This window comes from Chiloscyllium punctatum, chromosome 11 (assembly GCF_047496795.1).
Source record: "Chiloscyllium punctatum isolate Juve2018m chromosome 11, sChiPun1.3, whole genome shotgun sequence".
In the NCBI taxonomy this organism is placed as follows: domain Eukaryota; kingdom Metazoa; phylum Chordata; class Chondrichthyes; order Orectolobiformes; family Hemiscylliidae; genus Chiloscyllium; species Chiloscyllium punctatum.
In genome coordinates, this window is record NC_092749.1 from 77,873,667 (window position 1) to 77,900,483 (window position 26,817).

Sequence of the window (26,817 nt, forward strand, 5' to 3'; positions counted from 1 at the left end):
CCTTGGAAAATTTGAGGTGCTAGTCCTGCCCTTCAACTATGTCTCATTGATTGCAGCAATATACAGATCAATGTTTAACATTAGTCTTGCCAGTCAGGCTCCAAGCATTAAAATAGATGCCGTTCTGCTCTGTTACTTCCACATGCCTTATCATGCCTAGGTCTCTTCCACTTGCTAGACTGTCCTAGTATGAGTCCTACATCTGAATGGTCTTTGCTCCTGACGTTGCCTCTACTCTGTGCACCATCCCCTCCCAAAGTAATTAAATCTCTTCAACAGCAGGAGAAAATGTTCCAGCCAAGATATTGACCCATCCCAGTTCACCAGCCCAGCTTGTACAGGCCCCACCTAAACCATAAATATGCTAGTGATCCAAAAGGCAAAAACCCTACCTCCTACATAACCATTTTAACCAGGCATTCATGTGACATATTTGCTATTCCTATAAGAAGCATGAGGCACCAAAAGCAATCTGGACATTACGTCTTCAGTCTACCATTTCTTGCTCTAATCATGTTCCAGGATCTTACTTTTTTTTGGTATCATGTCTTACTTAATAATATTCATTAGCAATCACTGGCTAAGAGTATGATTATCCATCTAGAAATTGTCACTAATCATGGGTTCTGTGGATCCTTCCACAGCTGATGAGCTCCATTCTAAAGCAACATCTTCAACCACACACGTAGGCAGGTGTATTTGGGAGGCAAATGTGGACCTTGGCCTTGAGATTATTGGCATTCCTTTCTCTGGTTCCTTTTCCATGCTGCTTCTTTCTAATGGGTGTTGTGAAAGAATTGTGCTCTTACGTACAGGGGTTTCCTCCGAGCATGTTCCATGCATTGATATTTAAGTTGCATTTCTTGAGGGAAGCTGCCTTCAGGGAGTTTTGAAGTGCTTCCTTTGCCCACTTGTTTGAGTACCTTGAGTTGGATGAAGATGATTTGTTTTGGCAGTTGAAACTCTAGCAACCTAAATGTATGGCTGGCCTAGCAGAGTTTGTTTCAGATGATTGTCATTTCAATGCTGATAGCTCCTTCAGAATGTTGACGTTCGTATGTTTTGTTCGCCCAACACTGTAGAGAATCTGTCTCAACAGTATTGGTGGTACTTCCCAAGGGCCTTGAGGTGTTGTCCATATGTTTTCTAAGTTTCAGAGCCATATAGAAGAGTCAGGATAATGACTGCCTTATACACAAGGATCTTGGTAGCAGTACCAAAGTCATGTTTGGCAAAGACTTTCATCCTTTTGGGCATCCAAAGAAAGTGCTCATAAATGGATGCCTCATCAATGCAGAGATTTAATGTCAGCCTTAGCTTCCCAAGTAAGGGGCATGTTCCATGTTTTGGGAGGATTTTCCATTGATCTGTAATGGATAGATGAGGCAAAATTTGACTGGGGTTAGGTTGGTAAAGGAGTTGTCTTAAGATTGAGGCTGAGACTGCTTCCATGTAATCATTAAGTGAGGCTTGAAGATTTGAGAACAGAGTTGACACTTCCTGGCTACTGAAGTTGAGTGACGTTGGTGTCGTTTTCTTGGATTTTTAACTAGTTAACATTGAAAGTTTTTCATTGATCCTGGAGAGTGACTACACCACTAGAAGTTTCATCTTGACAAGATGACGAATGGTGGCAATGAAGATGGAGAAAAGGGTGGGGTGCTGACTCCTTTCTGCTTGACCTCCTGACTCAACATCAGAATTGTGATATTGCTGTCTGTGAGGACCATTACTGTCATCTGGCTGTGGATGAGACAGGATCTGATTGAATTTGACTGGGGACAGCCAGCATTTGATAGTGCTGTGATTAGCACTTTTTTTGATTTTAGCTCTGTCAAATTGGAGGCCATGTAACATGGATGGTGTTGATCCTGATATTTCTTTTGGAGTAGCTAAGCAGTGAAAATAATATCCATGGTTTGATTGGAAGCAACACCGACTTTCAAGCAGAATTTCCTCAGACTAGGAGACTAGCAAGGATTTGGGCAATGGAAAGTAGAGAGATCCCTTGATAGTTCCCACAATCCACTTTGCCTCCTTGGCAATGGCAGCATCCCTGAGATCAGCTTGGCTTTCTTCTTTGTCCCAGATTTTCAGGTACAGTTGATGGAGATGTTCAGTAAGTCCTGATGTCCCAAGTTTAAAAATATCCCATTTACTCCTGTGGCTTTTCCATTCTTCATGTGTATTTTAATGGCAGTTTCAACTTCCACCTTGCTAGAGGGGAGTCCAAGACCATCATTGGAGAGTTGAGGGATTTCCCCAGACATGTTCTTGTCAACAATTGTATTGTAGCTTAGAAGTTATATTAAGTGTTCTTTCTGTTTTGGAGGCTGATGCTTTTCCCCCACAAAAAAAGCTTCCATCCTTATTACATGTCAGTTTGAGGCCAAGGATGTTTGGTCTGTATATTTCCTTAGCACTGAAGAAATTCCAGATGTTCTTGTCAGCAAAGAGTTACAACTCCTTTTTAGCCTTCTCGGTACTGCATTTTATTCTGGATTTCTCTAGTTCTCCTTCATAATTCCATCTTTTGTTTCAGGAGTTCTCCTCTGCCTCACTGGCAATGTTTTTTCCAGGATGGAAAGCTTTCCTCTTGTCAGTGAGGTCTTTGATGTGGTCATTCTTTTCAAACCAGTCTTCGTGCGTCCTTGTCTTACCTGATGGTTTCTTTACAGTATGATATGATGGCTATCTTCAGCTGCTCTTTCCAGGTTTCCTATGCTCTGTTACAATGGAGATTTTGGTGAAGACATTGGATGTTCACTTATTGCATAACTTTTGAAGCCACTCAACCTTGACATTTTTCTCAACTGTTTCTTCAGCTGCTTTTGGTGGTATTTAATGGGCACTAAAAGGTGGTTGAACCAGTGGTCTGGCCAGTGGTCATCTGCACTGTTGTTGCTTTGGTTATTAAGTCAATTTTGTGCCAGTAGTTTTTGATTGTGGATGACTCCCAAGAAATCTTGAACTTGTCGTTTTGGCAGAACAGTGTTGATGATGACTGGCTGATGTTCCACGCATGTGGTAAGCAGGACCGTCCTGTTGCAGTTGCAATTCCTCACTGCTTTGTTCTCAGTCCTTTCCAGAATTGAGTGTCCTTTCCAACCCTGGTGTTGAAGTCTTCAATGGTGGTGATTTTTATCATCTTTAGGAAGCTTCCTTTTGGGCTCATGGCATCAAAGCGTGGAGTGGAGGCAGCCATTTCCATGGCAATTTCTCAATGGAGAGTCCTAACATAATAGTTGCTGCTGAGTCAGTTGACCAGTTTGTTCTTTATAATTAATCCAATTCTATTCATCCTGGGTTGCTCCTCCAGTAGGTCCCTAAAGGTGTCAGCACAGGTTGGTAGGGTGATAAAAGCATGCAGATGTTTGCCTTCACTAGTTGGAGCATAAAATATAGCAGCAGGTCCTGTTGCACCTTGATAAACATTGAACCAATCTTGGATGGAATGCTGTGTGCGCCATCCTATTGAAAGAATGTGATTGTACTGGGGAGGGTGCAGGGGAGGTTCACCAGGATGCTGGCTGAGTTGAAAAGATCGTGTTATGAGGAGAGACAGGCGAGGTTGGGTTTGTATTCCTGGAGCAGAGGAGGCTGAGGTAGTATCTAGTCAAAATCCTCAAAATTGAGGCATGTATAGGTTGGGTAATGAGACAGGTCTGCCATGGGGAGAGGATTCCAAAACTACAGGGCAAACGTTGGAAGGTGAGGATTAAGTAATTTTAGTGGAGGTCTGAGGAAACCTTTTTTTTCATTTCATCTACAAGATGGTAGAAATATAGAATGTGCTGCCTGAGGGGGCAGTGGAGGCAGGTACTGAATGTTTTAAGAAGCATCTGGATGAACACATAAGATAAAGTGTGAGTGAAGGTGATTAGTATAGTTTGATGTCTATTTGGTGTATACATGGTAGGCTAAAGGACCTTTTTTTTTCCTAAGCTGCATGACTCTGACTATGAAATAGAATATGATTGTATATTTTGTTTTTGTAATTATAATTGAAGTGGCTCTCCTTTTATTAAGAGAAGACCTGAGTACATTGCAAACAGTTTAAAGAAGGTACACCTGACTGATTCATGGGATGAAGGGACACTTACAAACACGATCCTGCTTGAAGTTGACAAGGATGGTGAAAGAATGCTATTGCTGGAGGGGAAAACTAGAACTAGGCAAAACCGTTTTGAAAGGGATCTGGAAGCTTAAAATAGAGGTGAAAGAGATAAACGATGAATGTCACAAAGGGAACCGTTTTTAACTGCCTCTGGTCTACATCTTAATTAACCTATTGGCATCTTTCTCTTTGTCTTGGTAGTTCCTTTTGTTTTCATAGCTTTTATTTTGCTCTCAGCATTGCTGACTGTCAAACCTAGTCTTAGACTTTGTGGAGTACTCCACAATCACCTGATGAAGGAGCAGCGCTCCAAAAGCTAGCGCTTCCAATTAAACCTGTTGGACTATAACCTGGTGTTGTGATTTTTAACTTTGTACACCCTAGTCCAACACTGGCGTCTCCAAATCATTTTCTATAAAATAATTCCATTTTTTTGGTGCACCATATTTGTAAGGAAGTCCAGGGGAATATATTCCCTAACTATCCATTATGTATCATGAACAAATTTGAATGCTTTTCTTTTGCCATCCTGTTGACATCAAAATTTTTTCCCTAATTTTTTTTCACATTGCATGTCATTTGTGTATGTAAAGTACTTCATGGATAACTTGGTGATTAGTATCAACTCAAAGCTCTGAAGTTGTGCTGCCTGTAAGGGTGATGAGTCGACTCTCCTGCAGAACCAGCAAGAGTGATTTCTATCAAAGGAGAATTTTATCCTGCAGCTGCTATTGTACCGGAGTTAAATGTAGGTCAGAGAGCAGGTGATGAATGCGCGAGTCTTTTGGCAAGTTAGCATCAGTGCAGCAGTTCAGATGAGTTTATGTTCACATAGCATGGAAAGATAAAGTGGCCAGAATTTATTTAAAATTTATTTCTAAATTGCCCATAGTGTTAGGTGCATTAGTCAGAGGGAATTGGGTCTGGGTGGGTTAGTCTTCGGAGGGTTGGTGTGGACTTGTTGGGCTAAAGGGCCTGTTTCCATACTGTTGGGAATCTAATATTATCTAATATAAATAGTCAAGTCCTGAGACTTGAGAGTTTTGGAAAGAAATTAGCTAAGGCAGAGTCAATATTGCATGAAGATAGGCTTGACAGAGGTTGGTTGATCAGAAAGTTGCCTTAGTTCCCAAGTTATTGTCTTATTGATCCTGACTATTTCAGCTAGTCAAGGAAACAAATGGAATGAGAGCCAGTCAAATGATTCAGATGATCGTGGAGAGAGAGATAGCTGGCTGCGGTTAATTTACATGTATAGGTTGACTCCATGCTGGCGCAAGAGGCACAAGAGATCCTCTGGATAATTCTCAATTAACTGATGGCATCGAGAGATGCCATTGTTGAGGATATTCTGACCATCACTGGATAGTTAAATCTAGGTCTAACTGAACGTTGTCTCATCAAGATGGATAATGAAGATAATGCTGTGAATAGTTGCGTTGAAAGCTACAAACTGGTTGAGGAGGATGATGCTGTATTGTAACAATTGTAGAATGTGCCCTCAGTGACTTGGCTGAATCTGAAATTCACATTTTATTTCTCATTCAAAGAACTCCAGCTTAATATGGAAATAAATTTTTGCTCAGGTACAAGTTTCTGAAGCTGTGCTCAGCTTCATTCAGTAAACTGCTTCCTTAAGTTCTTCAGAGCTGCGTTTATTGAACCTGGGAATGGTTGCAAATATTGTTTCCGCTAATTCTCTCTGCTGCTGTTTCTATCCACACATCAGTGACCTCTAATTTAGAACAACTTTTGTCAATACTACCCAAACATTTAATCATATCTGTGTTACCCGAGACCAGAACAAGTGGATCCCCTGTGACCCAAACTGCATGTTGCCTTTCCTGTGCTATCTTGTTCTTGTTTGATCTTTCGAGCATCATCGAGTCATAGAAATGTACAGCATGGAAACAGACCCTTCGGTCCAACCTGTTCATGCCGATCAGATATCCCAACCCAATCTAGTCCCACCTGCCAGCATCTGGCCCATATCCCTCCAAACCCTTCCTGTTCATATACCCATCCAAATGCCTCTTAAATGTTACAATTGTACCAGCCTCCACCACATCCTCCTGGCAGCTCATTCCATACACCTACTACCCTCTGCGTGAAAAAGTTGCCCCTTAGGTCTCTTTGACTTTGTCTATTTATCCTATCCACGCCCCTCATAATTTTGTAAACCTCTATAAGGTCACCCCTCAGCCTCCGACACTCCAGGGAAAACAGCCCTAGCCTGTTCAGCCTCTCCCTATAGCTCAAATCCTTCGACCCTGGCAACATCCTTGTAAATCTTTTCTGAACCCTTTCAAGTTTCACAACATCTTTCCGATAGGAAGGAGATCAGAATTGCACGCAATATTCCAGCAGTGGCCTGACCAATGTCCTGTACAGCCACAACATGACCTCCCAACTCCTGTACTCCATATGCTGTCCAATAAAGGAAAGCATACCAAACACTGCCTTCACTATCCTATCTACCTGTGACTCAATTTTCAAGGAGCTATGAACCTGCACTCCAAGCTCTTTTTTTTTTGTTTAGCAACACTCCCTAGGACCTTACCATTGTCTATAAGTCCTGCTAAGATGTGCTTTCCCAAAATGTAACACCTCCCATTTATCTGAATTAAGCTCCATCTGCCACTTCTCAGCCAATTGGCACATCTGGTCCAGATCCTGTTGTAATCTGAGGTAACCCTCTTCGCTGTCCACTACCCTTCCAATTTTGGTGTCATCTGCAAACTTACTAACTGTACCTCTTATGCTCATATCATTGGCTGAGTTCATCCTTCTAGTCCTCCTTAAATGTGGCTGTATCTCCAGCTATTCTCCAATTCCATTGTACTCACATAACTGAGGACCGAATGGGCCCAAACCAGTGCTCGCTCCTTTCTGGCAACAATTGGAATGCAGGCATTAGACTCTAGATTCACTTCATGAAATTTTCTACTTTACAGAACTTCTGTTCTGATTATTCTTTAAAAAAAATTATTCCCTCAAAAAAACCAAATTGACAACCCATTGTACATGTAGGATAGAAAGCATTGATTTTTGAAAACATCCTGAGCTAGTTTGATTTTCCATGACCTCAGCTGGCACATGATTGCAACATAGACTCTTACTATGGCTTGGTGTGTCAAAATTTCTAGTCCCTAGATTTTACAATAAGGCAGTTTGACATGGTTGCTGGCTGCCATGGTAGTATCTACATTTATTACTTTGAAACCTAGCTTAGCTGACGGGGCCTGAGTCTTGTGACATCCAGTCGATCTCCCTGCCAGCTCAGGAAAATATCTCCCTCGAAAGTTGCAACAGTCCTTTTCTGCCATTTCCATGACTGTGGTCTCAACATTGTACCTTTTTCCATGTCAGGTTCCTTTGGTCAAAATCTTGGTTGTTCTTTAAGTCTCCTATAGACTTTTCTTGTAAAAGTCATTTATTTTAAATTAAATCATGCCCACCGTGCCAAGTTTTTTTTAAATTAAGAATATAATCTGCAAATATTTCTTGGCAACAGCTTCCTTTAATGGACTATAAGAACCCTCTGAAATTTCACTGTTAGTCATGATGAGTCCAGAATGTTATTAATTTCAACATATTTCGTAGTACTGCAATTTCTTAGACAACTTGGCTACAGAAAAATCAAATCCCATCTTGGTGAGGAAGATGTTTGCTTCATCTTATTTTTGTTCATGTAACCCTGCATATCCCTGGAGACTGAGGGAATTGAGTATAGCCGGATACTGAGGGAATTGAGTATAGCCAATCCACCTGATATACACATCTGAATTGAGAGAGGACACCATGTAGAAATAGGAGAACATGCAAACTCCACACGTGCTATCACTCAAGGTTTGAATCAAACCTGGGTTTCTGAAGCTGTGAGGCAGAGCTAGCCACAGTGCCATCGTGCTGCCCAAATATTTCTTCATAGCCATTTTTACTATTGTGTGATGTGTTGAACCACTAAAACTGAATATGAAGTTCACACGGAACAATCTTTTAAGTTACTTAAAATTCCTTCAAATAAATTTTAGAAGCTTCAATAATGTTAATGTTTCTTCCCTCTTATTCTTTCCCCAAAAGCTTGTATTGTTAACCATCGTATTAGTGGTACTTTTAACAAATGCTTTCTTAAAATTCATAAACCAAATCCATTACATTCCTGTCTGGTTTTGTATTCTTTGCACCTTGGAGTGGGGTTTCTGTGGGACAGGGAGTGGTGCTGATCTATACTGGATGTGTTTAGTTCAATTTTAACTTGGCCCAACAGTCACCTCCAGTCCAAACCATAAAAGTTAAGCATCTGGCTATGTGACATCAAACAATGTTAAGATTGCTGTATCTTATTGTACATTATACTATTGACTGCGGATGGCATCTTATTTATCAAAGAGTGTCATCATGATGCCAATAGTAATAGCATCCAAGACAACCAGATGTATTTAAACATTTTTTTTTCTATATGTAGTGCTGCTAATAAACTGGTTAGCACTGCTGCCTCACAGTTCCAAGGACCTGGGTTCGGTTCCAGCCTTGGGTGACTCTGTCTGTCTGTGTGGGGTTTGCATATTCTTCTCGTGTGTGTGTGTGTGTGGGTTTCCTCCCAGAAGTATTGGCCTTGCTAAATTTGCCCATAGTTTTCAAGAAGCTGTAGGTTAGGTGCATTAGTCAGGGGTAAATATGGAGTAATTGGGTCAGGGAATGGGTTTAGGTGGGATAACTCATCAGAGGGTGGTTGCGGGCTTCTTGGGCCTCGGGGCCTGTTTCCACACTGTAGGGATTCTAAGAAAACATCTATAGAATCAACATGATTAAATATAGACCACTAAATTAAAGAGATACAAATTCTCATTATAACCATGTACACTGACCTTATTTCAATCTAATATTTTATTTCTGTGCCAAGCATTTAGTTTTTTTAAAAAAAACCTGGCCTTGTCTCCTTTTTAATCATGTACCCTGTGGTGAATGGGAAGGCCAACAAAGCTGGCAAGCTTTTTAATGAGAGAGGCTATATGCGAAGGACAAAAACCCCTGTAGTAAATAGTTGTTTTTCAGACCAGAGGATTGCCTTTTGCAGACAAATCAACATTTTAATTTTGAATCTGTTGAGACCTTTTATTTTCCATTTAACCATAGGGCTGGGATATAAAATATTTCCAAGCAGCAATGCACAGCCTTTCCATCTTCGGTGGTCTTGATGAAGACATTCCTCTGCCAAACCCTTACTGCCTACATAAAACTGAGTGCAATATTGATATTTATTAAAGGAGTCTTCAAAAGCACTGTTGCTATAGGCTGTCTATCAGCCCAATAACACATTTTTCTTCAAAATTGGTTGATTCTATTTAATTAGGTTCCAATGGAAATAACTCCACAGAGCCCAGTACACTTTATGTACACATGCATAGTACTTGACACTGGCCTGGCTTCCTTGGAGCCAGCTCAGAGGACAAAACCTCTCTAATCGTCCTCTAACAGAACCAGGTTAACTACCCTAATCAGGAAACTCATTTCTGAGGTTCACCTGGCTGACCCTTGTTACAATCATTACTCTTCTACTCCAAGTTTCAGTTGTGAACTTTTGTTCTGATGCTGTTTTCCTATCCCATGGAAAGCTCAAAGCTGAATATAGTATGTAGTTTGAAAAGACTCCTGTGAACAACTCAAATAATCCTGCAGGCTTAATTGATGTTTTATGCATTTTTTTTTTCTACAGGTAGTTAAAACAGTTGGTCTACGAGAAATCTGGTATTTTGGACTCCAGTATATAGACAACAAAGGATATCCAAACTGGTTAAAGCTTGAGAAAAAGGTAAATGCACTTTTAAGTCTTGATTATGATCAGAGTAGTTCTTTTTTTTCATTTCAAGCAGGTGATCTTGGTGATTTTCCCCCCCCCCCCCCCCCCCCCCATCTAATTTTCATCTCATTTTTCTTTTCTCAATGGCAGGGATAAAAGTAACTTATTCAAAACTACCCTCCCTGTTTTCGCCATCAAAGTAGAATGTGATTTAATGCTCTTCTACAGGATGTTACAGTTTAGTACTTTCATACAAAGTATGATGTTGGCTGTTGCATGTCAAGGAATGGTTGTCATTGTGGATGTGGATTTTTCAGGTCCAGAGTACCAGATCTAATGTAAACTTTACGTATTTGCAATACTGGTGGTAAACTGAATTGTGCAAATTAAAAGAAGCTGGAGACGGTCAGGACTACAAATGCTGGAAACCAAAGTCTGTCAGTGTGAAGCTGGAAAAGCACAGCGGGTTAGACAGCATCTAAGACTGCTGTGCTTTTCCAGATTCACACTATTGAAAGAAGCTGGCCACTTGCTTTCTATATTTAAAGCATAGAAATCAAGAGGAAAAACTTGTCCATTATTCAAGTTTCCAGTTTAAAATATTTTTCAAAGTTCTCAACCTCTTGCTTTTGGGTTAATTCGACTAAAATATAGTTGCTGATTGAGGGATTTAACCAAGGAAGTCTTGCATTGACGCACATGATCATTCACCCAGTTCTAAGCACATTAGCTTGTTGCTAAAACAATCCAATAATATTCGGTCTGCTACCCCTGGTTCTACCATAACTTTCCTGTGGTAAGTGTTCCATATTCTAACAAAGCTTTGCTATTCTTCATAGGTGCAGAAAAGAAGCTAATTATTTAGCCTTTTGTTCCTGTGCCAGCAATCTGAAAGATTTGTCCACTGAGTACCACTTCTACAATATCCTCAAACTTTGTAAATTTTCCTTCAACTTTTTATCAAGTTCTTGATTCTGCTCCCACTGCCTCTCTTCAGTGCATTTTAGATCCAAGATCATGGTTAGAAAAAAACTGTATGTCACGAAGTCCTCTGAATTGTCACACTGCTGTCATGCTGATTGTATAGTGTGTTGTGACCAAATAGATGCTTGGCGTTTTAATGTTTAATAATTTTAATGTTTACAACAAGAGCATATTGCATTAATTGCATTCTTTAATTTTAAAATGTTTAAAAGGAGTTAAAATTGTGTTGATCATTTTTCTTTAAAGATCAAAATTCAACTTTTTGAACCACTTCTGACAATATATTACTTATTTTAAACCAATATTCAATTTAAAGCTGCCTAATTGAAAATCCATCTTGTGTATTGATCTTGAACAGCTGCATCAAGTCTCTCCAACTGGGCTTTGCCATCCCTAGTACTGTCCGAGTCCATCTCTTCTGTCCCCTTTCTCAGGCAATGAAATCATTCTTAAAATGTGCCTAGAATTGAATGCAACACAGTAACTTAGATCTAAAATATATTTTTGGAACGGTTTAGCATAACTTTGCACAGTGCTTCTATAAAGCCAAGAGCTTATGTTTCACACTAACTTCAAATATTTGTGTGCACATTTCTCCTCCTCACAGATCGTTTCCACACTCCCTTTATAAAACTGTATTAGTACTTGTTACAGAAATGCACCACATGGTGCTTTCCAGAGCCCTTGTTTGTCCTGTCCAATTGCATCCTACCTCATTTATCTGGATTGCATTCTGTTTGACTTTTGGTAAAAGTGAGTAAGTTTTTAAAAAGGTGATATAAAACAAATCTTTGCAAGAAGACTAAGCTTCTGGTTGCCTACCATTTCAATGCAGCACCATGTTTCCTGACCAATATTCCTGTCTTGGGCTTGGTAAATGCTTCAGCAAAGCTCTGTGCAAGCTGAAAGAACAGCATCTTATTTTTCAGCTTTGACAGAGGGTTATTTAGACTTGAAACATCAGCTCTTTTCTCTCCTTACAGATGGTGCCAGACCTGCTGAGATTTTCCAGCATTTTCTCTTTGGTTTCAGATTCCAACATCTGCAGTAATTTGCTTTTATCTTATTTTTCTACATGGGAACTCCACAACCTTCTTGACTCAAATATAGAGCCCTATAACTTGGTGCCTGTGCACTTTCTCCCACATCCTCAGTCGAACCAGACACTGCCATCATGTGGACTGCAAGCATAAACAATCCATTGTCAGCCACTAATGGTCACCATTATCCCAGGCTGACCTTTTATCCATTCCTTAACTCAACTGGTTTTCTCTCTTTGAGCTTCATCTCCACTTATCACTGAATTCCGTATTGCCATCACCACAAGCACATGCGCACCTTCTCTAGCATGTATGCCAACCTTTTCCCAGCCACAATCCGCTCTGAAGAGGGGTCACTGGATGTAAATTCTGCTTTCTCTTCACTGATGCTGCCAGATCAAGTTTTTTCCAGCAATTTGATTTTGTTTACAATTTGTAAACTGCATAACAAACTTTTTTTTCAAACCAGTCTCTCTATTGCTTATGCAACCTCTAAAGATTTATGATAGGAGCAACAATACAGATCAGAAGAGAGAGACACTTCAAAATGCTGCCATTTTATAGGGTGCCATCTTTCCACATTAGTCCCTTCAAAGTTCATTACATGTCACTTCTATTTGGTTAACCTCCATCTGCTGTTACGTTCGCAATCTTTTGTCATCATGTAATCTGGTAATTATCTTCACTCAGTTTACTGCTTTGTCAACTTTCATACAATTTTAAAGCTTTGTTTTTCGTTTGTTCACGTGTTCGCTACTCTTATGTCAAAGTTTTAAGAAAAAGGAAGATTTAATGAGCCCAGTATTGACCATTGGTAGATCAAGCATTGGTGTCCATGCAAATGCAAACTATTTTCCAATCAGGGAAGGGGGGGAAATCACTGCCACCTTTTTTTTTTGATTGCTGTCATTCAAGTCAATTTATTAATCCGTGCCATTACTTCTATTTCAATTGTTTCCTTCTGTTTGGTACTTCCTTAAATACCTTTCGAAGCTGCATACAGGGTGACCCCCGTAACCGCGGAATAATTTTTCCACGGTTTCAGTTACCCGTGGTTTCCTGTGGCCCAAACATATCTGGAACCTTCTGGAATCAGGAGGCTGCCGGAAAGGTATGTTTCCCATTTTAAATAAATGGGTTTGCTCCTATCTGCGGTTTTGGACTTCCACAGTAGATTGTGCAACGTATCACCTGTGGGTAGGGTGGTGGAGAGAAACTAATGTACTATACATCAATGTTTATATTGATTTTTAACTTTTTATTTCCTTTTGTAATTCCATTTGTTTGTTTGAACTGCAAGCTTTGAAATTCTCCTAGAAAGCCAAGTCCTCATCCCCTAATGTTGTTTGAAAATATTATGATAGCTCAGTGGTTAGCATTGTTGCCTCACAGTAACAGGGACCTGGTATTGATTCCACCCTTGAATCACTGTGCCTTTGTAGAGTTTGAACATTTTTTTTTCCCCTGTGCGTTTCCTCCAAAGATCAAAATGCGTAGGTTAGGTTGATTGGCTGGCTGTGCTAACTCGCCTCTAGGTATCCAAGGAAGTCCTAGGCTAGGTGGATTAGCCATGGAAAGTGTGAGGTTATGGGATGTGGGAGAGTGGGTGGGATGCTGTGCAGACGCAAGGGCCAAATGGCTTCCTTCCACAGTCTGTAGGGGTTCTAAATTTACTCCTTTAAAAAATTCAGTGTTTGTAACATCTGTTTCTGGGTACTAAAATTCAGCTGTGTGCAGTTTAAAGAGAGGGGAAATCACAATTATTGATTTGTCTAAGGAAAAAAGCAGAGTTGTTTGGGTTGCCACTGGGTTTAATTTACTTTTGCAAACATTTCTATTTGTGATTTCTTTAAACCAAACCTAAATATGCTTCATCTGAAAATATCTTGATTTGATCTGAAAACCTGCTTTCCTCCATGTTCCCTATAACTCTTGAATATATCAAATGACTCCCTGAATCCTTAAGACATTTCTTCTCTCCATCCAACAGAAAAGGAAGCAAGTCACAGGGAGTGCAGCTGTATTGAGTATTAAGAGTAAGCAAGACTGGGTGGTCTTTAACATGAGGATTTTAATAAGTAAGACTGAGTTAATGGTGTGGATTGACATAAGAAAGTATGACCATTGTTGCTATCATAGCAATGTGGTTGAGGGAAGGAGTGTACTGGCAACTCAACATTTCAGGGTGTAATATCTTGAGGTGAGACAGGAGGATGTAATAAGGGTGGTGTCGCACTATTAAGTAAGGAGTCCATTCCAGCAGTGAAGGCAGATGATATCCTGGAAGGAGCTTCAAACAATGCTTTGCATGTGGAACTTTAACAGGACAGCTACTTTACTTTTATAAGCCCTCTGAGAGTTAGCGGGAAATAGAGGAACAAATATGTCGACCGTTCACATGGGTGTCTGAGTAATAATCAGGATAATTTATACCAAAAGTGATTTTTCATAGAATCCCTATAGTGTGGAAACTGGCCATTCAGTCCAACTAATCCACACCAACTCTCCAAAAAGCATCCCACCCAGACTCCGTCCCCTACCCTATCCCTGTAACCTTGCATTTCCCATGGCCAATCCACCTGACCTACACATCTCTTGGACTGTGGGAGGAAAGTGGATCACCTGGAGGAAACCCACATTAACATGGGGGGGGGGGGGGGGGGGGACATGCCAACTCCATACAGAAAGTCACCCAAGGCTGGTGTTGATCCTGGGTCCCTGGTGCTATGAGGCAGCAGTGCTAACTACTGAGTCACCATGCTGCCCCCAACTTCCAACGTCCCCAGCATTAAATTGGGATAGTCATAATTTTAATGTTTAAGATGGAGAAGATTTCTTGAAATATATTTGGGGGAGTGTTTTGTATCAATATATAAAGGCCTAACAAGGAATGACAGTGAATCTAGTTCTGGGGAAATTAGCCAGGCAAGTGTTCAATATTGTAGTGGGGGAAACATTTAGATGATAGCAACCACAATACTGTACAGTTTGAATTTGTCCTGGACAGGGAAAAGGCCTGCAAAGACACTTTTGGATTGGTGGGAGGCCAATTTCATCAAAACAAAGCAGGATCCAGCCACAATACATTGGGAGCAACTCCATTGGGTAAGTTCACAGCATGAAGGAGCTGGGAAAAGTACAGGTCCAATCTGTAACCCTTTAAAGAGAGATAAGGAACAATAAGGTCAGAGCAGCCTGGATTCTGGGCTGGATAAAGAAGCATAGGGCTTTGAGAGTCTGAAAAGAGAAATTCAGCTGTAGCTAAATACAGGAAGTGCAAGAGGGAACTTAAGAAAATGTGATACTAAGGCTTTAAAAGATGTGCTTTCTCCTTCTTTTTGAAAGAGATGAAGATGGAGGTGCTGAACTGTCTTTGAATCCAATAAACAGCATGTGAAGCCTTGGGACTTTTCCAAGTTGGAACAATAGAAGCAGCTTGAATGGGTGGGGCTCAAGCTTCCTCAAAGCCAGCACTTTTAGTTTCTCTGTTGTAGTTGCTAGGGTCTCGAAGCTGGGCTTGGAAGCTGCAGTATTTCTCTCCTGCAGCTATTTTTGAGTTTTCTCTTGATGTTTTTCCTCTGGACTAGAGAATTGCATGTGAGACAATCTATTTTCATTGAATTTGCCTTTGCTAAGGGTGTGTTTAAGGAATGTTATTATGTTAAGGAATAGTTGCTGTTAGTAGTTTTATATAATCTATTCTAAGTTTTCCAATTTCTTCCTTGTAATTTTAACTATAGTGTTTCAAAAGAGTTTGGTCAAGCTATCAGTCTTGAAACAACAATCAAATTGCATCTGGAACACATCTAGCACTTGCATTTAAAATAAGAAAAAGTAAAGATCTAAGCTATCCTCTTAATATTTTGAGGGGGCTTGGTCTGATCCATAACACAAGGGGCTCTTGGCTTGAATTTTAAAAATCTCAGTTTCTAGGTCGGATTTAAGATTGTTGGACTCCAAAGGCAGTAAGTGGTGAGATTTTGTTTTTTTTAATTTCAGGCATTGTATTTGGTTGGTTTAAACAGGGTGTGCCTTGTGCTTATCAGTAAGAATTTCCTGGGGGTGGAGCTGGGATGTGTTCAGGTCCAATGTGCAACCTTTTAAAGGGAAATGTAGGAGCAATAAGGTCAGAACCCTGGATTCAGGGCTGGAGAAAGAAGAATAGGATTTTTAGCAAGTCCGAAAGGAAAAACTTCAATTGTGGCTAAATATAGGAAGTCCAGGAGGGAACTGAAGATGTGATAGTACTATGGCTTTAAAAGTCACTTCAGGAGATTTACAGAAAGTGAGCAAGGTGGTTTATGGAATTGGTAAACAAGCAGTTGGGGTTGCCTGAGTCTGTGAGGAAAGGAGAAAGTAATCATGCAACATTTGCATGCCGGAATCCCATCTGACTCTTTAGAAATGGTTAAAATTCAGTTACAAATGAAACCGCTTGAATGTGAAAAGGAAACTAAACAGTTTGGATTATAAATGAAAGCAGAAGAAAAGCAAGGGGGGTAAAACATCAGGATGAAGATATGGCACCAGAGCAGGAAATTGGGATTTGTGCATTTTCTAGTGGTACTTAAGAAAGTCGTCTTCTTTTGAACATCTGTCCCATAACTCTGGATTTATTTCTCATTCATGCTTTGCTAGTTTCTAAAATTTCATCCTACCCTTGGCTTTGCTCAATTTATGATGTGTTCATCTTTCTCTTTTTTTTTTTCTCCATTGAATATGCCTTTAAGAATTTTTTTTGTATGTCTTTACCAGCTTCCCCCTTTAATCTATTTTCCCCTATGCATCCTTATTAACTTGGTTGGCTTTGACTTGGTTACCTTGATGTGGGGTTGTCGTACTAATTTCAGATCCAACTTTGTCACTTAATTTGAATGTGCAGTTCTTCATATGATCATGCTTCCATGAGGATCCTTTAACTATGAAGTTATTCTTTACTCAGTATAGAGTCATAGAGATGTACAGCGTGGAAACAGACCCTTCAGTCCAACACGTCCATGCCGACCAGATATCCCAACCCAATCTAGTCCCACCTGCCAGCACCCGGCCCATATCCCTCCAAACCCTTCCTATTCATATACCCATCCAAATGCCTCTTAAATGTTGCAATTGTACCAGCCTCCTCCACATCCTCTGGCAGCTCATTCTGTGCACGTACCACCCTCTGTGTGAAAAAGTTGCCCCTTGAGTCTCTTTTAGGTTTAGGATGAGAGGGGAAAGACATATGTCCTCTAATTCGGGACTCCCTGACCCCAGGGAAAAGACGTTGTCTCCTTACCCTATTCATGTCCTTCATAATTTTGTAAACCTCTATAAGGTCACCCCTCAGCCTCCGACGCTCCAGGGGAAACAGCCCCAGCCTGTTCATCCCCTCCCTGTAGCTCAAATCCTCCAACCCTGGCAACATCCTTGTAAATCTCTTCTGAACGCTTTCAAGTTTCACAACATCTTTCCGATAGGAAGGAGACCAGAATTGCATGCAATATTCCAACAGTGGCCTAACCAATGTCCTGTACAGCCACAACATGACCTCCCAACTCCTGTACTCAATACTCTGACCAATAAAGGAAAGCATACCAAATGCTGCCTTCACTATCCTATCTACCTGTGACTCCACTTTCAAGGAGCTATGAACCTGCACTCCAAGCTCTTTGTTCAGCAACACTCCCTAGGACCTTAAGTGTATAAGACCTGCGAGGATTTGTTTTCCCAAAATGCAGCACCTCGCATTTATCTGGATTAAGCTCCATCTGCCACTTCTCAGCCCATTGGTCCATCTGGTCCAGATCCTGTTGTAATCTGAGGTAACCCTCTTCGCTGTCCATTACACCTCCAATTTTGGTGTCATCTGCAAACTTACTACCTCTTATGCTCGCATCCAAATCATTTATGTAAATGACCCAAAAGTAGAGGGCCCAGCACCGATCCTTGTGGCACTCCACTGGTCACAGGCCTCCAGTCTGAAAAACAATCCTCCACCACCACCACCACCACCCTCTGTCTTCTCCCTTTTGAGCCAGTTCTGTATCCAATGGCTAGTTCTCCCTGTATTCCATGAGATCTAACATTGCTAACCAGTCTCCCAAGGAGACCCTTGTTGAACTCCTTACTAAAGTCCATATAGATCACATCTACTGCTCTGTCCTCCTCAACTTTCTTTGTTACTACTTCAAAAAACTCAATCAAGTTTGAGAGACATGATTTCCCACGCACAAAGCCATGTTGACTATCTCTAATCAATCTTTGCCTTTCCAAGTACATGTACATCCTGTCCCTCAGGATTCCCTCCAATAACTTGCCCACCACCGAGGTCAGGCTCACCGGTCTATAGTTCCCTGGCTTGTATTTGCTGCTCTTCTTAAACAGTGGCACCACATTTGCCAACCTCCAGTCTTCTGGCACCTCACCTGTGACTATCAATAACACCTCACCTGTAACTGTCGATCTTGGCAAGAGGCCCAGCAATCACTTCCGTAGCTTCCCACAGAGTTCTCTGGTACACCTGATCAGGTCCTGGGGATTTATCCACCTTTAACCATTTCAAGGCATCCAGCACTTCCTCCTCTGTAATCTGAGCTCTTTGAAGGATTAAGACAGTTGATCAGAGGGTACAGCAATTGATATTGCAAATATCAATTTCACAAGATGTCACCATCTATTTCCCTACAGTCTATATCTTCCATATCCTTTTCCAAAGAGTAGGTAGGTAATATCTGGATTACTCTCAATGCTATGAGCTAGTGAGGGCAGGAATAGGAGGATTGAGCAGATGAATGCATGGCTGAGGAGCTGGTGTATGGGAGAAGGATTCACATTTTTGGATCACTGGAATCTCTTCTGGAGTAGAAGTGACCTGTACAAGAAGGACGGATTGCACCTAAATTGGAAGGGGACTAATATACTGGCAGGGAAATTTGCTAGAACTGCTTGGGAGGATTTAAACTAGTAAGGTGTAGGGGTGGGACCCAGGGAGATAGTGAGGAAAGAGATCGATCTGAGACAGGTACAGCTGAGAACAGAAGTGAGTCAAACAGTCAGGGCCAAGGTTGGACTAATAAGTTGAACTGCATTTATTTCAATGCAAGGGGCCTAATGGAGAAGGCCAATGAACTCAAGGCATGGTTAGGAACATTGGACTGGTAGGGGCATGGAACGCACTGCCTGCAGCAGCAGTAGACTCGCCAACTTTAAGGGCATTTAAACGGTCATTGTTTTTACCCATATGTCTATCCAATGACTGCAGATGCTGGAAACCAGAGTCTAGATTAGAATGGTGCTGGAAAAGCACAGCAGTTCAGGCAGCATCCGAGGAGCAGTAAAAATCAACGTTTCGGGCAGAAGCACTTCTGAAGGGCTTCTGCCCGAAACGTCGATTTTTACTGCTCAGATGCTGACATTGGATAGACATATGGAAGAGAATGGAATAGTGTAAGTTAGATGGGCTTCAGATTGGTTCCACAGGTCGGCACAACATCAAGGGCCAAAGGGCCTGTACTGCGCTGTACTGTTCTATATTGATTACTTTTGTCTCATCAACTATCTGAACTCTTAACATGTTTCTCCTTTGATTCCACAACGAATTGATCGAATAAATTTATGCTGAGTAATTTAAAATGCCTTTCAAAGGATCATATTTGCAATATCAATTGCTGTACCCTCTGATCAACTGTCTTAATCCTTCATCAAAGAGCTTAGTCTGGTGCACACTTTTTTGTTTTTCTTTGGAGTCCACTTTGAATTTGGTAAGCCATACAATGATTAGCTTTAACCATTGTGGGAGCTTTAGCTGCAGATGTTTTTCCTTTTTAGTCATAAAGTCTCCACAATAGGAAATGGCCCATCAAGTCTGCACTTGTCAAAACCATCACATTCTAATTCCATGTATGTTTTGCCACTGCAAATGCACATCTCATTTATTTTAAATGTTGTTGTGAAGCTTTGTGTCTACCAGTCTTATAGGCAAAAAAAAAACTTTTACCTTGCATCCGCTGCTAAACCTGCTGCTTAGCCTAAAATTGTCAGCTAGTCATTGGTCCCACCATAAAGGGAAAAAATTTCTTCCGGTCTCCAATTTCTCTTCCCACCTCCACTCCCCACCGCCCCCCCGCGCCCCGCCCCTGCCATGTCCTTTTTACAAAAAGATGTAACTCAATCATGTACCCTCAGTTTCCTCTGCTGCAAGGAAATCCACTGCAGTTTATGCAATCTCTCTTCGTAATTAAAACTCCTCAGCCAGACAGCATCCTAGCAAATTTCCTCTCACCTTTTCTGCAGTACAATCATGTCTATCCTAAAATGTGAATTCCAGAACTGTACAAAATTCTGTAGCTATGACTTGTACAGTTACAGCTTTGCTTACCTGCTCTTAAACACTGCCTCACATTCCATATACTGCCTTAATCCTCTTATCCAGATACCATTTTAAGGTACAAGAGGGCATGCACTTCCAGCTTCCCCCTTTTAACCACTTCCATGTTGCTCTTTTCCTGTTTTGCTCAATTTTATTTTTGTTGATCCCATTCCATTTATGCCTGATCTTTTTTTAAACTGAAGGAAGTTAACTAAAGTTTATATTCATCTAAGCTTTCCCAACAATGTTCTGATATACTTGAAACTTCAATGACAATGTTTTCTTGATTTTTCATTTGCTGAAGCATTTCATTTAGTCAACTTCACTACATTACCCAGAGCCAGATACAACCCTGCTCCTATGTTGCTCGATTGAAATTCAGTGATAGGCACATATGAATTGGGAGCAGGGTAGGCTATTTGGATCCTCTCTTATTCTGCCTGTAAGATCATGGCTTGTCTGATTGTGGCCTCAAACCCATGTTCACACCTAATTCTTTTGTGTACTTTATACCATTATTATTTGTTCTTTGCTCATTTTGCATTGTTTCTCTGGGCCAGAAGAGCCACCTGTGCTGGAAGTGTTTCAACAGGTCTGATCAAGTTGTTTCAAACTACTATCGCCAATAATTCTGTCTATGAACTCTTAACTATATCCTCTTTCTGTAGTCCCTCCTTTGTTTTTCTCAATGTTTCTATATCATTTGAAGTCAGGAGCATTTAATGTTCTTAGTCATCTTCTTTTGAGATAGAGTAACAGTAAGAGAGGCACCTATCATATTCCAGCTTGGAAATGTGTATCATTTTATTTTATGCTTTGTGCATTCCCAATACAAAGTGAGCTACCAGTATCTAATTGAAGAAGACAAAACTGTATTCAATTGATAATAAAAAACATACAATAGGACCAAGATTAAGTAGTAGGCCAGAAGACTGGGACAATTTTTAAAAGCAATAAAGCATGAATAAGAAATTTAGAATTGGAAATTATCCTTTTAGAATAAAGAGAGACTATAAGATGCAAATGAGATCTCTTAGAATGCTTTGAATCTTTAGAATTTTTTCCTGTAGATACTGGACTGCAGAGCCATTGAACTTACTCACAGCTTGTGAAAAACAGGCATGAAAGTGGAGTTGTGGCCATGATCCAATCATAATATATTTTCAAATGATGAAACAATATTGAGAAAATGCCTGCTTTGCATTTGCTCCTGTGATTCCCTTTTTTTAAACTATTCTTTACTCAGTACAATTTAACTTTTTTCCCAACTAGTGAGTAAGCATAGTAGCATTTTGGAAGATAAAGACGCAGCAAATGAAAATTGAAGAACTGATGCTGAAGTGATGCATGCTGGTAGTCAAGATGAGGGACAACATGAACAAAAATGATACCATTTTAAATGCTGTTTAAAAAGGTAGAATGATATAGTATGCCTTAAAAATTGAGAGCATTTTAAAACTGTTGTTTGACTTCTATTGAAATATGCAACCACTTCTGGGTACCATATTAGAAAAGATAGCAAAGCCTTGGATGGTGCAAGAGGAGGCATACTGGAGTGGTACTGGTGAAGATGTTAGACCAACTGTTTCACCTTTTTCGAGCAAAGTTAAAAGAAAAATTTGATGGATCTTCGAAAACCAAAGGGCGGTATGGTGGCTCAGTGGCTAGCACTGCTGCCTCAGCATAGACACCCAGGTTCGGTTCCCACCTCTGGCCACTGTATGGAGTTTGCACATTCTTTCTGTGTCTGCGTGGGTTTCCTCTGGGTGCTCCGGTTTCCTCCCACAAATCAAAAGATATGCAGGTCAGGTAAATTGGCCATGCCAAATTGCCCATCTTGTTAGGTGCATTAATCGGGTAGATATAAGGTAGGGGAATGGGTCTGGGTGGGTTACTCTTTGGAGGATCAGTGTGGACTTATTGGGTCAAAGGGCCTGTTTCCATACTGTAGGTAATCTAATCACCGGTGCTTTGATAGTGAGTATGGTGATGTCATTATTTCAAGCAGCAGAAGCTGGAGAATAAACAATAAATGCAGAGATGACATGAAAGGAAGGAAATGTTTATATAATCTGTAATGGGTGTCAACAATGACTTTATTTGAGCTCAACAACCTTTACTATGCTCCTGATGTTATATACTTGTTCTAATATCAATATCTTTCATTCTACCCAGTAACTTTGCTATCTCTGTTGGTTGGTTGTTTGTTCCAATACTGCTGTTCTCTGAATTTTGTATCCCTTTCTAATGCTGAATCAAAGCTAATTAGTTTGTGCTTCTCCACAGGGTTACTAGCCACCTTGAATTAACATTAATTCCAACCCACTTGACATGAAACTCACCCCGTCCCCGTCCCCGTCCCCGTGAGCCAATTGATGCATTTACGACTGCCCCAACGACTATACAACCTGTGATTGTTGCTTTCTACATAATGCAGTTCTCCTTGTCCATGTTGATAATGGGCCACTAATGAGCTATTAACTCTGAAGGTTCGTTTGACAATCACTCACTTTATTTATACACCTGACTGGATACCAGGTGGCCTTTTATTGTGGTATTGAAAATGCACCTGCACAGTCTGGGTGAATGTGTGGCCTCTTGTAGCTGTATCAAACTATCTGTATACTACCACTCTTTCCTGCCACATGTCTTTTAAAATTTAAAAGCTGATCATTTTCTTGTGTAGCAAGATGTGTCACAGATGTAATCTTTGTTTGTTCTCGTGAATGTAAGTTCAGTTTGTACTTTAGATTCGATTCCCTACAGTGTGTAAACAGGCCCTTTGGTCCAAGAAGCCCACACCCGACACTTCGAAGAATAACCCATCCAGACCCATTTCCCTCTGACTAATGCACTAACACCTAATTGGCAATTTAGAATGGCCAATTCACCTGACCTGCACATCTTTGGACTGTGGGAGGAAACCAGGGCACCTGGAGGCAACCCACGCAGATACTGGGAGAATGTGCAAACTCCATACAGACAGTCGCCCAAGGCTGGGAATCGAACCTGAGACCCTGCTGCTGCGAGGCAGCAGTGCTAGCCACTGAGCCACCATGCCGCCCATATCCACCTTCAGTAGCTCTTCAATGCTATGTATCTTTGGTTTCTCTAACACCTCTCTTTTGGAATGCTTCCAAATGGGTAGATGTAACTAATGACTCAATTCCCCTTTCTAGCACTCCCATCTGAAAATCACAAAGGTTTTTTTCTCTGCATCTCCGCTCAAAATGGTCGATGGATTCTAGATTTCTGTTTTCTTAAAAACTTCTAGTGGATTTGAATATGGAAATTTTTGGGGAATCTTTTAGTGCTTCTGTTAATCCTGACTTGTGTAGACCTTTGCTCCCAATCTTTAAAGGCTTGTTTTTATGCATCTAACACCAAATCTAGAAACTAAAGCACCAAATTATTGTGTTTTTGGGAGTTCTGCTATATTTTAATTTAAATGAGGGAATTTTGTGAACATTCTGACAGCATCTTAATCTTGTGTGCTATCAATCTGACACAACCTGATCAGTTGCTTTTCTTGTGAATTAAACATGCCTTTCAATACGAATTGATCTGTTTACCAGCAAGCTGTGTTTTCGGGTCACTACCATAATGACCAAAGGTTGTCTCATGCAATTTAACACTGCTTAAGATGGGCTGTCTGTGTATTATGCTGTATATTAAGTTGCTGACTGTTCAGCCATAATAGGCCTCATTGGCATGATGTTTTCCTGTTATTTCACCATGTCATGTTGGTCTAATATCAATCCCTGAGGAGCAATGATTGATTTAACTCTGGTTAGTTCCTTTGTGTTGTGAACGTTACAGCACGCAGATATTTCTGTGCAACTTGCAAGGACATTGCAGACTAATTGCAGTCGCAGTATCACACACGGCATGTGGAATCCTATTTTAAATGTGAACCTTTTTTTTGAAGGTGAAGAATACATGGGCAATCTAGAGTACACTTGCAACACAGTGAGTGTCATGTTGACAGATTTCTGCACTGCCTGCATCTTTCTAACCATGTAGGAGGCTTTCCACTTACTATTCTTTTTTTATGAACTCTCTGTAGCTACTGGCTGTCTGCTCCTGGAACATCAGATCCAGGAAACTTTCTGCATGCTGTATGAGCTTCATTGATTCCAGCCCACCCTTGATCTCCAATAGAGGTTGAAGCAATGTGAAATACTTTTTCACAATTCTTCACGTGAAGTGTCCATAATTTCCACACAGCAAACAAAATGCAGATTTAAGACCTTGCCATCTGCCCATTTTCACAAGGTGGATTGCTATGAGTTTACCAAAATTATCTATTTAAGGTCAAATTTCATAGGTATCCAAACTGCTATGACTTTGGATAAAATTCTGAAACGTCACCAGATTTAACTTTGTTTTTTGATCATTTTTGAATGAATTTCCGCATTTAGCAAATAAAATTACAACTTTCTTCGTTTTACATAGCATCTACCCTCTGCAATATATTCTCCAGTCTTTCCAAATTCTTCTTGTCACTCTGCAGATTCTCTCAAATTGCTTTAACAAAACTTTTCAACTAGATTGACAGCTCATTAGTTAACTGTAATCCACAATAATTAAAACTTAGTTGGGGGAACACAGTCTATTAATTGTTGTTGAGCTGCAATTGAAAAGTAGGAAAGAGATGTTGCATTTCACATTGATAACACATTTATTTATACAAATTAATGTACTACCATTCTCGCTCAATAAATTCACTTCAGCAAAGTTAAAAATTTCAACACCAAGTTATAGTCCAAAAGGTTTATTTAGAAGCACGAGCTTTTAAAGTGCTGCTCCCTCGTTGGGTATCTAGTGTCCACCCAACAGTCCAACACCACCTCTATCGTGACTCTTTTAGCAAACCATACGAGTTAACAGCTCCACCAACTTTCATCCAGTACTCTACTCTCAGCACATTCCACACTGCTAACTGATTTGTCAACCCACCCTAAGGTTTAGTGCTAGATTTTGCATGTTGGGATTGATTCAATCTAAAATATTGACCAATCAGAATTCAAAGGTTTGGTTGTGGTAATATATTGCCATCTTGCAATTGTCTTATGTTTCATTTACATTTTGTAAATATGCTAAAGCATGGTTGTTTATTTACTTTTTATTGAAATCTTTTTTATTGTGAATTAATTTTTACTTTAATTTGAATATGACAGACAAGTTCGAAAACTGTCAAAGTGTGGACCTGGAAAACCACAGCAGGTCAGGCAGCATCAAAGGAGCAGGAAAATCTAACATTCCTGATGAAGGGTTTATGCCCTAAATGTCGACACTCCTGCTCCTTGGATCCTGGCTGACCTGCTGTGGGTTTGTAGGGCCACACTGACTCTGATTTCCAGCGCCTACAGTCTTCACTTCTCTCAAGTGTTTTTTAAAAACTGTTCTCATTAACTATTGGTTCAAGGAGTGGAGATGTGAGGTTTTTGGTGAGAGATGAAAATGGAATTTAAGGATGAATATCCAAAAACCGGGTATGGCAATAACCTGGAAGTTGTTGTGCAAAAGGAAACTGATAACACAAAAATTCAAAAGGATGTCTAATGGGCTTTTTAGGAGATAAGCTTGTGGCACTACTGGAATAAAACTGTGGAATTGCCCCACAGATTGCCAGCATAGACTTGAAGGGCTGATTGGTGTCTCTTTTTCATGCTTGAATTATCCTGTAATTCTTCTATTCATTTTACTAGTGGACTGTTGCCTTTCAGTTTCATTTTGAGAAATAATCAAAGTCTCTGTCTTGCTGATAGGTATCTCATCAAGATTTGAAGAAAGAAAATCCTGCTCAGTTCAAGTTTCGTGCCAAGTTCTTTCCTGAGGATGTGGCCGAGGAGCTAATCCAGGAGGTTACTCAGAAGCTCTTTTTCCTTCAGGTCAAGGAAGGCATTCTTTCTGATGAAATGTACTGCCCTCCTGAAACAGCTGTGTTGCTTGCTTCCTATGCAGTCCAGGCCAAGTTTGGAGATTTCAGTGTGGAAACACACAAGACTGGGTACCTTACATCTGACCGCCTGCTCCCACAGCGGTAGGTAGATATATAGGATGTTGTGACTTGTGATTTTAGGCTTGAAAAAGCTTCAAACCTCAACTTCTACTTAGCTCAGCATTTAAAAATGTTATATTTTAATAATGCACAGGCCCTGAATTTCCACAGGGGTTGTAATTTGGGAAGTCAATTAATGGAACCTCCTCAAGGTGATGGCTGCTGCTTGAATAGAGAAGTGTTGTTGATCCACCAGAATGAAGTAGAACATAGAACCCCTACCATGTGGAAGAAGGCCATTTGGCCCATTGAGTCCATACAACATTCAGAGCATCCCATCCAGACTCAGCCCCTTACTGCATCCCTGTAACCCTGCATTTCTCACAGCTGACCCATCTAACCAGTATTGCCCTGGACATTATGGACAATTTTAGCATGACCAATCTGCCTAACTTGCACATCTTTTGGACTGGGGGAGGAAACCAGAGCACCTGGAGGAAACCCATTTCGATGCTGGGA

General features: G+C 40.5%; 1 protein-coding gene across 2 annotated transcripts in view; it reads left to right on the forward strand.

Annotated features, from left to right (window-relative positions):
• ezrb (ezrin b) overlaps window positions 1–26,817 on the forward strand; it is a 130,972-nt gene that overhangs the window by 67,030 nt on the left and 37,125 nt on the right. For both annotated transcript variants that reach the window (XM_072581085.1, XM_072581084.1), the window contains exons 4-5: window positions 9,837–9,932; window positions 26,066–26,340. In XM_072581085.1, coding sequence (XP_072437186.1) covers window positions 9,837–9,932; window positions 26,066–26,340 — 371 coding nt within the window. The remainder of the gene's footprint in view (window positions 1–9,836; window positions 9,933–26,065; window positions 26,341–26,817) is intronic.